This window comes from Myotis yumanensis, unplaced genomic scaffold, assembly GCF_028538775.1.
Source record: "Myotis yumanensis isolate MYYU_CA2020_CCGP unplaced genomic scaffold, mMyoYum1.0.hap1 SCAF_3, whole genome shotgun sequence".
NCBI classification, from domain to species: domain Eukaryota; kingdom Metazoa; phylum Chordata; class Mammalia; order Chiroptera; family Vespertilionidae; genus Myotis; species Myotis yumanensis.
This window is the reverse complement of record NW_027223754.1, coordinates 148,894,048-148,911,444: the sequence shown is the minus strand read 5'-3', so window position 1 is coordinate 148,911,444 and position 17,397 is coordinate 148,894,048. Positions and strand designations below refer to the sequence as shown.

Here is a 17,397-nt window from a genome sequence, read left to right as displayed (position 1 = left end):
AGCCAGAGTCAAAGGACATCATCTGCCATGACATAAGAAACCATATAAATGCTTTAGTGAACCAAACCTGAAACATTACTAAAGGATAATTCAAAATATTGTTTTCTTCATTGCCCAAAAAACTGACCCATGTTCATTTATCATTTTTGTCAACGCCTATACTTTGATGAAAATTTGGAGTATAGCAGATCCTCAATTTGGTTTCGTTCAACGTTGTTTCATTATAACATTGATCCGATGCCATAGGAATGTAACTCTTGTTTATATCAATTAGTATATGGTAAAACTGCTTCATTATACAGTTTTGCTTAAAGTCACAGAACCCATCAATGATATTAAGTGAGGACTCACTGTAGTGACCTTTGCATTTAACAGGTAGAACTGAGACACATGAGTTAAGTCTGCCGAATTATTAACCAAGGTAATCTGAATGCACAAAAACCTTGTTATAATGTACCATACTATAATCCAGATTTTATTTCTAATACATACCCCATGTTTCAAATGTTTCATGGGGACTCCTACTTACTACTACTAATTCTCTGCCCCTGGATGACTACTAAAATGTCCCAACCCCCTAAGCCCAAGTTTTAATTTAGTTTTATATATAGTTACTATCAGTATAGAAGCCCCCAATGAGAGAGTCACAAGGCTTCTCCCGCAAATTCCTCAGCATTCCCTGGAATCAGAAGAACCTCAACTTTTAAAAAATATATTAAATATATACTAGTTTTTTAATCCCACAAAATAGTAATTGTAATATATGATAAAATCTGCTGGCCTTACACTGATTCCTCCTCTGTGTTCTTAAAGCCTTTGGTGCATATCCCCATTAGTACTTATTTTATCCTACAGGAATTAATTGCTAGTGTCATTCTCTCCCATTAACCTACGAACTCCTTGAGGTAAGGAAGAATGTAGCATTTAAACATTGTTTCCACAGCCTGTCCTGAGTGTGGCCTAAGTGCACCGCCTGAGCTTAAAGGCTGGTAGCCAAAGATAAGCAAGAAAGTCCCTGTACTCAATGTGCTCAATTTGGTAGAGGAGTAAACCTCCTCTATGATAATTTATTATCATAATATTAGTATGGTTTATGCCATAATAAACAAATGAGATATAAGTTGAAAGAGTAGATCAAAAGGGGGACTGTCAGTCCTATACTGTGTGTAGGGTGGAGTGGAAAGGAACAGCGAAGAAGGCTGCATTCTATCTACGTGGGAGGACCTTGTTGTTTGATAAATGAGAGGATGGATAAATATGCTCTCCACGGACACAGTGATCCAGTTTTATTTGACATCAATTTTTTTAAAGAAGGGAGAAGAGACACAGAAATACTGTAAAACTTTGGTTTACTCAGTTCTATTTGTTACTGACATTCAAAACAATGTTTCAAATTTACTTTATCAGCAATCTTTATTAATAATTTTAGTGTTAATGTTATGTTCTACAAATACATAATTTTAAACTTCTATAATCCTAAACTAAAATAAAAATTAGGAGGTTGAGCCCTGGCCAGTGTGGTTCAGCAGTTAGACTGTTGGCCCTCGGACTGAAGGGTCGCAGGTTCGATTCCAGTCAACAGCACATACCTCAATTGCAGGCTCGATCCCCGGCCCAAGGTTGGGGTGTATGCGGGAGGCAACCAATGGATGTCTCTCTCACATTGATGTTTCTCTCTCTGTGTCTGTTCCCCTCCCTTCCACTCTTTCTAAAAATCAATGGAAAAATTAACAACAACAAAAATTAGGAGGTTGATATCTCCTAAGGCATTCTATTAGAAAGAGTTTTAAAAAATTGATGGTGTGTACACAATAGTAAGAACAATCCTTACAGCCAAGAACCATAGGCACTAAAAAGGATATAAATAAACCATTCCAAACTCAACTGAAACAACACACACATCTCTTTCCAGGCAAAATAATGTCATCAGATTACATGATATAATAAACACTATGAGTAGAATGTTTTCATTTCTGAATTTATTTTCCCCAACTAAGAATTTAACTAAGTCACTTAAAATCTATATACAGAAAATTCAAACTTAGAAAACTATAGAATGTGGAACTTTATCTTAAATAAAGTCCTATCTGTGAAAGACACATTTAAAAAAAATTACCCAGAGAACAAATTGATGGTCAGGAGATGGGAGAGGGGTGGGTGAAAAAGGTGAAAGTGATTAAGAAGTACAAATTGCCAGTTATAAAATGTCACAGGGGCCGAAACCGGTTTGGCTCAGTGGATAGAGCGTTGGCCAGGTTCGATTCCGGTCAAGGGCATGTACCTGGGTTGCAGGCACATCCCCAGTGGGAGATGTACAGGAGGCAGCTGATCGATGTTTCTCTCTCATCGATGTTTCTAACTCTCTATCTCTCTCTCTTCCTCTCTGTAAAAAATCAATAAAATATATTTAAAAAATAAAAATAAAAATAAAATGTCACAGGAATGTAAAGGATAGCATAGGGAATATAATCAGTAATCTATACTATAAAAGGGTTATATGCTAATTAGACCAGATCAACCGGACAACTTCCAGTCTTCCGGTCCTCCTTCCCAACAAAGCCACGGTGGTGGGGGCCGAGGCAGAGGGGTGATCAGGCCAGCAGGGGAGGGCGGTTAGGGGCAATCAGGCTGGCAGACAGAGACGGTTAGGGGTGATCAGGCAGGCAGGCAAGTGAGCGGTTAGGAGCCAGCAGTCCCGGATTGCGAGGGATATCCCGGATTGGAAAGGGTGCAGACCGGGCTGAAGGACCCCTTCCCCCGTGCATGAATTTCATGCACCGGACCTCTAGTCTATCCTATCTAATAATAGAGAAACATGGTAATTAACCGTAACTTCGCTACCCTTCCCATTGGCTAATCAGCGAGATATGCCAACCAAGATGGTGGCTGGCAGCCACACAGCTGAAGCGAACATGAGGTTTGCTTGCTCCAGTGACGGAGGAAGCCAAGGTTCCCCGCCTGCTGCAGCCCAGCTCTGAGCTCCAGATGCAACAATGTTGCAATTACAGAAGCTAAACAAACCCAGAAACCTGCTTTCAGCCGCCAGCGGGCTCAGAGCTTAGAGCACCAGTGATGGCAACAGAGTTTCAATTATAGAAGCTAAACAAACCCAGATACCTGCTTTCAGCCAGCCACAGCCTCAGAGCTGGAGCCGGCTCTCAGCTCCAGTGACAGCTATAGAAGGTAAATAAATCCCAGAATTAAAAAAAAAAAAAAGAGGCTGGGAGCTTCAGTCACCTGCCAGCCTGAAACGGCCCTAAGCCCCTCACCCAAACTGGCCAGGCACCCCAGTGGGGACCCCCACCCTGAAGGGGATGTGACCAGCTACAAAGAGCCATCAGCCCGTCATCCAGGCTGGCCAGGCACCCAAGCGGGACCCCCACCCTGATCCAGGACACCCTTCAGGGCAAACCAGCCAGCCCCCACCCGTGCACCAGGCCTCTATTCTATATAATAAAAGGGTAATATGCAAACTGACCCTAACAGCAGAAAGACTGGGAATGACTGGTCATTATGACACACACTGACCACCAGGGGGCAGATGCTCAATGCAGGAGCTGCCCTCTGGTGGTCAGGGCACTCTCACAGCGGGGAGTTCTGCTCACCCACAAGCCAGGCTGATGGCTGCCAGTACAGTGGTGGTGGTGGGAGCCTCTCCTGCCTCTTCAGCAGCGCTAAGGATGTCCGACTGCAGCTTAGGTCTGCTCCCTGCTGGCAAGTGGGCATCCCCCGAGGGCTGCCGGGCTGCCAGAGAGATGTCTGATTGCCAGCTTAGGCCCAATCCCCTGGGGAGCAGGCCTAAGCCAGCAAGTGGTCACCCCCAAGGGGTTCCAGACTGCGAGAGGGCACAGGCCGGGCTGAGGAACCCCCTGCCCCCGAGTGCACAAATTTTTGTGCACTGGGCCTCTAGTATATATATAAAAACCTAAGCAACCATTTGTTTGTTTGACCAGTAGCTATAATGCGCACTGACCACCAGGGGGCAGACACTCAACGCACAGGCATGGAAACATGGAACAGACTGATGAATCTCAGAGGAAAGGAGGGAGGGGAGAGGGCAGGAAGAGATTAACCAAAGATCTTATATGCATACTAGAGGCCCGGTGCACGGATTCTTGCACCAGTGGAGTCCCTTGACCTGCCTGTGGGGACCGGGCAGAAACCGGCAGTTCGACATCTCCCAAGGGGTCAATTGCAAAAGGGCACAGGCCAGGCCGAGGGACCCCACCGGTGCACAAATCTGTGCACTGGGCCTCTAGTATTATAATAACTATGTATGATCACTTCATAAGGTATGCAAATGTCTCATCACTATGTTGTACACCTGAAACTAATACTGTATGTCAACTGTAATTATTTAAAATTTTTCAATTATCTTAATGTAATTTTAATTATTAGATTATCTAACAATCAAGAAAAAAGAAAATTTAACATGGATTCAATAGCTATTCTGTGGATACATGCTAACAATTACAATTGCTAGTTATTATTAAAGACAATCCTTTAAGTGAGCATTTTAAAAAGATGCCAGTGTTTATATTATGAAGAAATATACAACCACTGGACAAATAAAACCAACTACCTTAATGTTATATGACTAGATACTTAGGACTTAGAATACAATATCCAGGGACTAGACTATAAATAGATTTTAAAAGTAATATCTCAAACAACATAGAAGAAAATGAAGATGATATATGGGCTAGAAAATTGTAATATGATTCCAAAAAATAAGTTAACATTATAAGATAACAAAGTCATTGACATCCAAGTGCACTGATGAGTGTGAATAATATTCCTTCATTAAATGTTAGGAGTGAAAAAATAAAGGAGTACCTTATGTTTAGACACTTCACATACAGTAAATGCCTTCCAGTAACAAAAAAAGAACAAAAAAACAAACAAACAAAAAACCTAAGACTTAAATAAAACGTGGCCACATTAAAGTCTATATCCTGGTTATAGACTTTTATCACCATCAGTGGTCACTGACCTCTTTACTAAAAATTCTTATTCTTTTCTAACTCAATTTACTTTTTGAATTATTTTGCCAATAAAAGTCAAGGCAAACTATACCACTAATTTAAATATTTATCACCACTAATGGCAATTAATGAAACAAACTCCCCCCAAAAGTCACACCAAGGTATCATAATAGGAAACCTTGAAAGACAGTTCTTAAATTAACAACAAAAATGTTCTCTTTTATCAGGGCAGCATAAAGACTATCAGACATAAAGATCCCATTAGTCCATTAAGATCTGATGTCTAAATACCAACTCATCTTAGTTTAAAGAAGTCTCAGAGACTAAGATAATTTTTCCAAAACAAGGAGCTTCTCATGAACCAACTTAGTGAAGCACCTAAAAAACAGGACAGGTGGGCCCTAGCTGGTTTGGCTCCGTGCATAGAGTGTCGGCCTGTGGATGGAAGGGTCCCAGGTTTGATTCCGGTCAAGGGTACATGCCTGGGTTGTGGTCTCCATCCCCAGTAGGGGGTATGCAGGAGGCAGCTCATCAGTGATTCTCTCTCATCATTGATATTTCTTTCTCTCTCTCTCGCTCTCCCTTCCTCTATGAAATCAATAAAAAATATATTAAAAAAAAAAACAGAACAGGTAGAATGGCCAACACCACACTGGTCCTCTATGGCCACATTCTGTGTCCTGCCTTTGCCTCCAGCTCCTCCTCATTCCCCACCCCACACTCCTTCGATATAGAGCTCTCACCAAGGTCTGGCATGGTTATAAACTGCTCAATGCACATATTTTTAACTTGATCTCACCAGAGTGAATATATAAAATTTGTCCCCAATAATAATCTGGGACAGCTTCAAGCTTTGTCTCTTACTGACTGTATTGCCTCTGAGCCATGTTCAAGTAGGGAAGTAGAGAGCAGCAATAGTGGAAGGAATCAAGAAACCTCCTGAAACAACATTCGGAGCATAGAAGTCACTGGAACATGAATCTGGGAGCTAACAGTGCAAAAAGCCAGCAAGCAACTCAAAGTGCCAATGTCTTCCCCCAGAAGCTGATGACGTGCAATTGTTAACCATGGTTTTAAGTATAGAGTTAAATAAAAGATTCATTCCCCATTCAAATTACTCCTCTCTTTACAATGATAGGGGGAGGGAGTATTTACTGATGTATAACCTAAAATAATATGTTTTAATTTAGCTAATTCACACAGAAAAGGCAGAAAACCCTCAAGATGTGGTTTAAAAGATGCTAACTATACAAAAACCAAAAAAGCTCCACTGCTTCTCCTTTGACTATAAGAAGTTAGTACTAAACTAGCACTTAATAATTCAAGGATTACTCTTTCCCTCAAACCTTTCTTTAAGGATTCTCAGAATTTCCCCCATATGTCAAGGTATCCTGACACCATATTAGTAATCCAAACCTCTATCAGCACAGGCCACTCCCTCCCTGTACTTACAGACTGTAATGGTAAACAATGATAGTGGCTTCCACTGTCAGACAAACTAATCTAGAAAATTAATTAATCTTCAGTTGCAAAGGTAGAAGTCTGGATGTTATAAAATAATCAAATATATCATACCACAATTCTATAAACTGACTTTATTAACACAACCAAATATCAACTGTAAAAATATTTTTAACTTTAAAGATTTTATAATAATCCATTATTAATCTCTAAGGTGCTAGTTGGTATTTTTAAAAAGTAAACACACTGATAAATTATATCCTAATACATACAACTTTAAGTTCCTGATATTTTTATTGCTATTATTGTATCATACATCTTTATATTGTCTCTATTACTAAATATATTACTGATAAAGGCTCAAAGAAAATGTGGGCTTACTGAGCTTATGTAGACTCACCTGATTTGGTATATTTTCCTTCACTTGTGTCCACGCCCCAGCTTTATATAAATACTGGGCTGGGCTCAGAAATTTTGCTCTATATTCAGAATTCACCTTCCTAACAGAAAAGAAATAAGAGTAAATATTTCATCATGCCAATCATCTAAATACTATGGTATCCTATATAAGATACTGGCAGGGGAGGGCAGTTAGGGGCAATCGGGCCAGCAGGGGAGCAGTTAGGCATCGATCAGGCTGGCAGAGTAGTGGTTAGGGGGTGATCAGGCTGGCAGGCGGAAGCAGTTAGGGGCAATCAGGCAGGCAGGCAGGCAGGCAGGCAAGCAGTTGGGAGCCAGCAGTCCTGGATTGTGAGAGGGATGTCAGACTGCCCATTTAGGCCCGATCCCACCATTGGGCCTAAATGGGCAGTCAGACATCCCTCGAGGGGTCCCAGATTGGAGAGGGTCCAAGCTGGGCTGAGGGACACACACCCCCATGCACGAATTTCGTGCACCAGGCCTATATAATAAAGATGTTAATATGCAAATTGACCATCACTCCAACACACAAGGTGGCCACCCCCATGTGGACACAAGATGGTCACCAGGGGAGGGCAGTTAGGGGCGACCAGGCCTGCAGGGGAGGGCAATTAGGGGTGACCAGGCCTGCAGGGGAGAGCAGTTGGGGGGGCCCAGACCTGCAGAGGAGGGAAGTTAGGGGTGACCAGGCCTGCAGGGAAGGGCAGTTAGGAGCAATTGGGCCAGCAGGGGAGCAGTTAGGCGTTGATCAGGCTGGCAGAGTAGTGGTTAGGGGGTTATCAGGCTGGCAGGCAGAAGCGGTTAGGGGCAATCAGGCAGGCAGGCAGGCAGGCGGGCAAGCAGTTGGGAGCCAGCAGTCCTGAATTGTGAGAGGGATGTCGGATTGCCCATTTAGGCCCGATCCCACCATCGGGCCTAAATGGGCAGTCAGACATCCCTCGAGGGGTCCCAAATTGAAGAGGGTGCAGGCTGGGCTGAGGAACACATCCACCCCATGCACGAATTTCGTACACCAGGCCTCTAGTTTATCTTATAAAATACGTACCCAAGCCTTTGATGTTTCCAAGGAGTGACTTTCTTTTTAAGCTGGCTTAAGTCTTTTGATTCCATTTCTGCTTCTAATTTTAAAGAACTGTCTGTTTTATTACACTAAAATGAAAAAATTTAAAAGCATAAATATTATAAAGTTTACTTGAATACTGTATTACAATTTTGTTTTTAGAAGAAAGCTTTAACTACTAAAGATAACATAGAAATCACAAGAAATCAACAAACAAGTCTTGAAACTAGTTTATCTGGTTACTTTTTTGAAGTATAGCTCAGGATATAGTTTCATTTTCTAACAATTAAAATTTTAGCTCCTTGGCTAGAAAGAAAGTTTTAATTAACAAATAAATACCAAAGTAAATAAACTTTTCATTACTACCTTTTGAGCAGTGATCTTACATTTGCCCTTGATAATCTAAATTTACATTTTATTATGTTATATTAATTAAATATAAGGCCCCAACTAATAAGTTACCACATTGCTTTACTTAATAACTTAACTACTCTTTTTTCCCTCCAAGAACAACATAGGCCCAAAAGTTTTACTTTTAGTCATATAATTTCTATTTTTAGAACCCATAAAATATCAGATATAATGTAGGACTTATACCCCATCTATAACAATAAAAGCATAATATGCTAATTAGACCAGACATCCTTCCAGATGACCTTCCAGACAAAGCTCGGGCTGTGAGGGAAGCCTGGGTCCCGGGTGCCAGAGGGAAGCCGGTGCTGGCAGCCGGGGGAAGTAAGGCCTACACTTGCACAAATTTTGTGCATCGGGCCTCTAGTTTACCTATAATTTACAATAACTTCAACCTGATCCTGCAACTTAAATAATTTCACAAAGCAGCAAGTGTTTGTATATCCTGAGGTAAAGCATGTGAATTACACTGGCTATGATTTGGCATGCTAAAACTTTGATTTAAAATACATATGTTGCCGAAACCGGTTTGGCTCAGTGGATAGAGCGTCGGCCTGCGGACTCAAGGGTCCCAGGTTCGATTCCGGTCAAGGGCATGTACCTTGGTTGCGGGCACATCCCCAGTAGGGGATGTGCAGGAGGCGGCTGATCGATGTTTCTCTCTCATCGATGTTTCTGACTCTCTGTCTCTCTCCCTTCCTCTCTGTAAAAAATCAATAAAATATATTTTTAAAAAAATAAAAAATAAAATAAAATAAAATACATATGTTGAGCTGCTGTGGCTCAGTTGGTTGGGCATTGTCCAGTGCACCAAAAGGCCACTGGTTCAATTCCTGGTCAGAGCACATGCCTGGGTTGTGGGCTCAATCCCCAATGGAGAGCATGCAGGAGGCAGCCAATCAATGTTCCCTTCTCACATCAATGTTTCTCTCCCTCCCTCACCATTCCTCTCTCTCTCTAAAAAATCAGTAAAAATATTTTTAAAAAATAAAATAAAATACTAGTGTGTATGTGTGTTTATGTTTTATTTCCATTATTTAATTTAAAGTATGTGTTTCTGTTACTGCTGTTACCTGTGGAGCCCACATTATTGTAAGGTCAATCATTTGATATTAGACATAGCAGACTTACCTGCTGTACTTGTGAAGCATTCATCACACTGTATTACATTTAGCTATTTCCACTTCTGTCTCCCCAGCAGCCCAAGAACTGCTAAGAACTTAGCATAGTTATCATTGTATTCTCAGTAGCTATCCAATGCCCAGTTCCTACTAAGTGCTCAATGAACATCTGCCATTTAATGAACAAACAAATGACTTAATGAACTAGCTAATAACAAAAATGCCAAGTAGTGTTAAGTGAAAAAAAAAATGTGAGTCTAAAATGAGGATTTTGTTTTGTTTAAAGAGTTGATGAATACCTTTTTATCAGGAGATACTGTTTCAAAATGTCCGTTTTCTTTCAAATCATTTCTTAATTTTGGTTCTTTCACGGGAGACAAACCCTTGAAATTTCTTTTGTATTCACTTTCATGGATTATTGAGTTACCTTTGAATTGTGGAACAAATTTGCTTTTATTGTGGAAAACCTTAAAACAAAAATTAGTTTAGTTTAATTTTTTGTTAATTACACAGAACTCAGTTTTTCAATAGGTTAAAAATTTTCACGCATAAAGTTGAATCACAGAAAATAAAGAAGACCAAATTATATATGACTCTATAATTTCATTTCACATGTCTAAATAAAATCCAAAGGGCAACAAAAGCAGAAATAGACAAATGAGATTGTATCAAATTAAAAGCTTTTGTACAGCAAAGAAAAACAACAGAGTGAGAAACAACACATGAAATGGAAGAAAATATGTGCAAACCTTAGATCTCATAAGGGGTCAATATTCAAAATATATTTAGGAACTCAATACAATAATCCAATTTAAAAATGGGCAAAGAGGCATAAAAATAGACACATAAATAAATAAGTGCTGGCAAGGATGTGGAAAAAAGGGAGCCCTTGTGCACGCCCCAGCCATGAGCAATGAGCCCAGCTTCTGGCTGAGCAGCACTCCCCCTGTGGGAGCGCACTGACCACCAGGGGGTAACTCCTCCATTGAGCGTCTGCCTCCTGGTGGTCAGTGCGCATCATAGTGACTGGTCGTTCTGCCGTTTGGTCGATTTGCATATTACCTTTTATTATACAGGATATTCTGAAACACCAATCAGAAAGACTATATGTTCCCCTATATTCATAGGAACATTATTTACAATAGCCAAGATCTAGAAACAGCCCAAGTGCCTACCAGTAGATGAGTGGATAAAAAAGCTGTGGTACATTTTACACAATGGAATACTATTCCGTGGTACAAAAGAAGAAACTCTTACCCTTTGTGACAGCATGGATGGACATAGAGATTATTATGCTAAGTAAAATAAACCAGTCGAGAAAGACAAATACCATGTGATTTCACTCATATGTGGAATCTAATGAACAAAATAAACTGACGAATAAAAGAGAACTAGAGTCATGGCTACCTGGAACAGACGGACAAATGTCAGAGGGAAGGTGTGGATGGGTGGGTGGGTGGGAAGAGATCAACCAAAGAACTTATTGATTGAACAATGAGCAAAATGCTTATTTTTAGCTTAAGTGTTCTAAGCTACTAATACATCCTAACTGTAATAAATGAATTCGACAATGTAGCAGGTTACAAAATTAACGCCCAGAAATTGATGGCATTTACCATTGCAACAAAAAAGTTTATTCCTAAAATAATTAGCAATAAACGTTACCAAGGAGGTATAAACTTGTACTCAGAAAACCACAGGACATTGAAAAAAGAGAAAGAGGGAGATATAAACAATTGGAAGAATATACTGTGTTCATGGATTGGAAGAATAAACATCATTAAAATGTCCATACTACCCAAAGCAATCTATAATACCAATAGCATGTTTCACAGATCTAGAACAAATACTCCAAAAATGTATATGAAACCAAAAAAATCCCTGAATAGCCACAGCAATCATGAGAAAGGAAAACAAAGTTGGAGGGATCACAATACCAGATATCAAGTTATACTACAAAGGCACTGTAATCAAAACAGCCTGGTACTGGCCAAGAACAGGCATACAGATCAATGGACCAGAACAGAGACCCCAGAAATCAACCCAAGCCATTACACTCAATTAATTTTGACAAAGAAGGCAAGAATATACAATGGAGTAAATATAAATACAGTCTCTTCAATAAATGGTGTTGGGGAAATTGGACAGATATATGCAAAAAAAAATGAAACTAGACCACCAATTTACACCATACACAAGAATAAACTCAAAATGGATAATAGATTTAAATGTAAGTAATGAAACCCTAAAAATCCTAGAAGAAACCATAGGCAGCAAAATCTCAGCCATCTCTGATAGCAATATGTTTGTGGATACCTCTCCTAGGACAAGTGAAACTAAGGAGAACATAAACAATTGGGACTACATCAAAATAAAAAGCTTCTGCACAGCAAAAGAAACCATCAACAAAATGAAAAGGAAGCCCACTATACGGGAGAACATATTTGGCAATGATACATCTGATAAAGGGTTCATATCCAAAATATATAATGAACTTATACAATTTAACAAAAGGAAGACAAACAATCCAATTAAAAAATGGACAAAGGACCTAAATAGACACTTCTCCAAAGGGGACATACAGATGGCCAAGAGACATGTGAAAAAAATGCTCAAAGTCACTGATCATCAGAGAGATGCAAATTAAAATGACAATGAGGTATCACCTTATACCTGTCAGAATGGCTACCATCAACAAATCAACAAATGACAAGAGCTAGCAAGGATGTGGAGAAAAGGGAATCCTAGTACATTACTGGTAGAAATGCAATTGGTGCAGCCATTATGGAAAACAGTATGGAGTTTCCTAAAAAAAATTTAAAATGGAGCTCCCATTTGACCCAGTGATCCCACTTCTAGGAATATATCCTAAGAGACCTGAAACACCAATCAGAAAGACTGCTCCGCGAAACTCCCCCGCCCCGCGACTGCTTCACAAAACTCGCTGCCGCCCTGGTGACTGCTCCGCTAAGTTCACGGCCACCCCGAGAAGCAGCCCGCCACCACCACTCAACAGTCCCAGTCCCACGCCGCTGCCACCCCCTCCTTATGGTGAGAAGCTTGCAACATGCACAGGCATGGAAACATGGAACAGACTGATGAATCTCAGAGGGAAGAGGGGAGGGGCGAGGGCAGGAAGAAATTAACCAAAGATCTTATATGCATACTAGAGGCCCAGTGCATGGATTCGTGCACCAGTGGGGATCTCTTGGCCTGGCCTGCAGGGACTGGGCCAAAACTGGCAGTCCGAAATCCTGCAAGGGGTCCTGGATTGCAAGAGGGTATAGGCCAGGCTAAGGGACCCCACCAGTGCATGAATTAATGTACCGGGCCTCTAGTATTTTAATAATATGAAAATAGAAATTAGCTTTACAAGGCAACTCTATTGTCAGCTCTACCATTTTTTTTCCCCTCAACATGTATTTCTTCCTGCAATAGAAAATACTGAACATTTTGAATATCCGGTATGTTCGTTCGTTCAGTTTTTGTTTCTTTGCTTATTTTTAGTTTAAGGCAAGGGAAAAGTCACATAATTATTATGTTCCTATTTTTAAATGTTTCCTTTTATCTTAATACTTCATAATATGGTTTCAATTTTATAGTATATTACTACTGTTTATAAGGAAAGCAAATGAAAAAGATGGAAGCTCAAATAATATTATTTCTTTATAACTCTGAATAATACATCTTCATAGAAATTGAATCCAAACAGTGTATCTTTTTAAGATACAATATAATCTCAAGTATTTTTCTGCCAAATATTGCTTACTCCTTTACATATTAATATAAGACATCCTTCCAGAAAACAGAAGTCTGATAAAACAGAACTAAACAGCTCCTTTAGAAGTTCCCATCAGCAAGCATTTCATTTCTTCAAAGAGCTCTTCAGTCCACAGACCCTGAAACTGATATGCTTTGAAGTAACAAAGGGTATTTGCTTCCCCAAAAAATTATTTGAAACCCTCATAAAAAAGCAATAAAACTACTATAGTATTGCCAGTGATTTACATTATATTTCTAATCCTATGAAAAAGAACATTTCTATATAATAGTCTCATTGAAATATGTAAAAGTTGTTAATGGGACTTTAATTGGAATCATCTCTATTTCAAAGGTGACATACTCTATAAAAACTGAAGAATTTATAATGCTTAGGTATTAAGTAATTTTTGGGTACACTTACTATCCAAGAATACTTGTAAGCCAGCAAAAGTATTGATCCTACTTACTAGGTTCATAAAGGGTATATATCATTTTATATTATTTTGTATGTTCCTAAAATGTTATATAAATTTCAGGTATTTTAAAAACTGAATAACAAGTAAATAAGCCCAAACCTTCCACAATATATAGAATCACTGGTATTATCTTAGCCTAAAATGACTTATGTTCTTGCCTAGCTAAATCTAACTATCCTCTCAATACTTAGGTGTTTAAAGTGAATGTTGTGATACAGGAGAAAATGAACGTGAGGATGTGTAAAGAGATGTGTGTGTGTGTGTGTGTGTGTGTTTATAAAGAAAAACACAAATATGAGGAGAAACAAGTCTGAGCTGTCATGAGCCTCTGAGGATATTCTAAATGGAAGTATTTCCTACCTAGGCCTAGGAGTACGTTTAAGAACATAAAAGAGTTAAGAGCCTAAGAACTGAGGATGACAGTAGTAAAGCAAGAGTATTTATTTATTGGTAATGGTAATCCAATACTAAAATTATGTAAGGGTACAATGAATCTAATATCACATTTAGTCATCATTATAGCTTTTGAATTTTATAAATGTAGTTATCTGTGAATTCCTATTACTGTTCATTTAATAAAAAGATAAAATTGTATATCTTCTATTACTGTCAAGATATTTTGTATTTATTGAAATAAATATCTAAGGCAGTTATGCCTTTCTTAGAAGACAAAATACATGTATTAGTCAACTAAACACATTTTAGAATAAAACCGAGTTAATTTTTAAATAAATAAAAGAACTCACAGCATGCAAAACCTTATCAGTTGAGAAAAAAGTTTTCATTGCCCTGTCTCATACTTAGCATAGATAGTACATCTGGCAACAATGATCATCAGTAGCCTAGGACAATATAGTATGAATCAGAAGTAATCAAATGATTTTAGCAAGACTCTCATTTTCACTTCTCTAGAACCTACCTCCAGGCCTACTTAATTATCTAATTTCTTTTAGCAATTAGTTCTAGATAAATCTGCATAATTAGATTAAATGATGATATTCAAAAATATATTACATCCATTAAACTACCTGATTGGCTGCAAACACTGGCGCAGTTTCTTTAGGGGTCTTCCAAACAAACTGCCTTTGATATTCAGAATTTCTCAAGGCACTTTGTGAAGGAGAAACAGTCAGTCCAGCTTTCTTCTGCAGAAATCTATCCAACTGTTAGGGAAAAACAATCCCACCCAACGTCATTAAAAATTTCCATTCACATTTTTCTTTTTTACTGTGGTTAAAAAAACATAACATGAAATTCACCCTTAACAAATTAAGTCTACAGTACAGCATTATTAATTATATCTACATTGTTGTACAACTTTTCTCAATTGATAATATACCTTTTAAATTGTCAAACTATTTAAAATTCCTTTAATACTGTCAAGAAATTATTATGCATCCCAGAAAAAGATTAAAAACTCTCAGTTCCTTCCTACCAATTATTTACAATTAAATCCATTACTGAGAAATAACAGCCTCTTGCTTCACCAACACATTGCTTCTGGGGCACCACTTCCCCCTGTTAACCAGCTTTACACATTACCTTCCTAGATTCCCCTATGCACCCTGGTTTTCACAAGCCATGGATTCTTCTCCGGCACTTCTAAGTGCCTCTCCGTGGTTCCAGTCAGCAATGGACATGAAATGGGGAAGCAGCACAGTGCAATGGAGAAAAACGCGGGAGGCAGTGAGCTGTCTGCACAGGTCCCTGCAGCCTCGACTTATGTGCTCCCAGGGACCTTCTGCAGGCCAGCTATGACATAAGAGAGAACTGCAAGGTCTTTGAGATCCAGCCAAACTTTCCTTTCTTTTGCATTTCATCAATTGAGATTCTGTTTGTTTTTTTCTTCCTGGTATACAATAATAAATTGAAAAGAGCCTAGGTAGAAGTCAGCTCACCATCCCTGCCAGAGGTAATGACCTACTCCCCTTCTCTGTCTCAACTTGATCTCTCCCTTAGGACTCAGGTACTGATATATGATGAATAAAATCCAGAAGCAAGCTGTCCACCCAATGAAGAAATACCTTGGTATGACCAGTACAAAGTGACTATTAAGAATAGAGAAGGCAGGGGAGGGTGGAGGTGGGGGGTAAGAGATCAACCAAAGAACTTGTATGCATGCATATAAGCATAATCAATGGACACAGACACTAGGGGGGTGGAGGGTGTGGGCATGTACTGGGGGGTGGGAGTGATGAGGAGAGGTCAATGGGGGGAAAAAGGAGACATATGTAATGCTTTAAACAATAAAGAATTAATGAAAAAAAGAATAGAACTAATTCACAATAAAGTCAATAGCCTCTTGTTAACTATGCTATAGACCAGTGATGGCGAACCTTGAGCTCAGCGTGTCAGCATTTTGAAAAACACTAACTTAACTCTGGTGCTGTGTCACATATAGAAATTTTTTGATATTTGCAACCATAGTAAAACAAAGACTTATATTTTTGATATTTATTTTATATATTTAAATGCCATTTAACAAAGAAAAATCAACCAAAAAAAATGAGTTCGCGTGTCACCTCTGACACGCGTGTCATAGGTTCGCCATCACTGCTATAGACAAAAAAACAACAGAAAAATTTTAAACATTAAATGTAGTAATACTGAAATGATGAAATCTACAAAAATATTATATGCTTTTGTAAAGAAATACAGTGAATATACTTACCCTATTATCTGTTTTTTCTGAGAGAAGCTTGGTACAACTTTCCTGTTCCACATTTTCATTAACTGGTATGTGGTTTATTATTGCATCCGTATTATCTTCCACGATATCTGAAGCCCTTTCAGCTCTGGAGTCTGGAGAGTGACACGTGGTTCTCTTGGGAACCTTGGTGGCTTCTAGTGCAAGAACCCTTTCTTGGTTAACATCTTTTTGTTCTGCCCCTTGTGATTCCGGTGCTTCTGGGGCTTCAGGTTCTGGTGACACAGCCACACTGTTCTCTGAGGTAGCTCCATTCCACTCAAGAAATTTTGAAATCTGTGGGTCATTTTGAGGGACTCTTCTTTTTGAAATAAAACTTGGCTCTTTTGTGATTCCTACAAAACAGAGTATACAAAAGTAGCAGATACCAAAGCATAAGGTTACAAAGACAACTTTTAATAACACTTATGGGAGATGAAATGAAATATAAAATTCAGCTGAGAATCCAAGCAGTTTTTCAACATAAAATCTTTAATTTTGCTTTAAAGAAATATTAAAAATTTGACCATAAAAATATTAAAATTGGGGTCACAATGTTCAAGCTATCCTCACACAAGTCACTAGAACCACAACGTGATGGCCTGGCAAGTCAAGCAGCACATGCTGCTCCGTTTCTAATTTCTTTCCTGTGCTACTTAACAGAACAATGGGCCCTGGTACTGTCAGAATTTGGAACTTTTCACAAAGCTTCTCTTATGCACAGCAGACCAAGATGAGAAGGGATGAGGTGTCATTATGATGGATCTTGGTTCTACATTTGCCTTGATTTCCTGAGAATTAAAGAGAATGAACCCTTTTAACAAGAGCTAAGATACTATTTCTTTATATTTCTGTCTGGCAACAAATGTCCAAAAACTTAACCTGCTGCGAGGTAAGAGGAGCTCGGTGGAATGACAGACACTAAGATACTGCCCCAGTTTGGTGCCATTCTTTAAATAGAAAGAAGGTTGTACAGAGTGAGGAAGAAAGATAAGACTAGAAGGGAAGGGAAGGA

General features: G+C 39.0%; 1 protein-coding gene across 2 annotated transcripts in view; it reads right to left on the bottom strand.

The window, feature by feature from the left end:
* Positions 1-17,397, bottom strand: part of MDM1 (Mdm1 nuclear protein) — a 39,685-nt gene that overhangs the window by 17,912 nt on the left and 4,376 nt on the right. For both annotated transcript variants that reach the window (XM_070407640.1, XM_070407641.1), the window contains exons 3-7: positions 16,368-16,738; positions 14,725-14,859; positions 9,758-9,925; positions 7,912-8,015; positions 6,847-6,946 (exon numbers count right to left, since the gene is read on the bottom strand). In XM_070407640.1, coding sequence (XP_070263741.1) covers positions 6,847-6,946; positions 7,912-8,015; positions 9,758-9,925; positions 14,725-14,859; positions 16,368-16,738 — 878 coding nt within the window. The remainder of the gene's footprint in view (positions 1-6,846; positions 6,947-7,911; positions 8,016-9,757; positions 9,926-14,724; positions 14,860-16,367; positions 16,739-17,397) is intronic.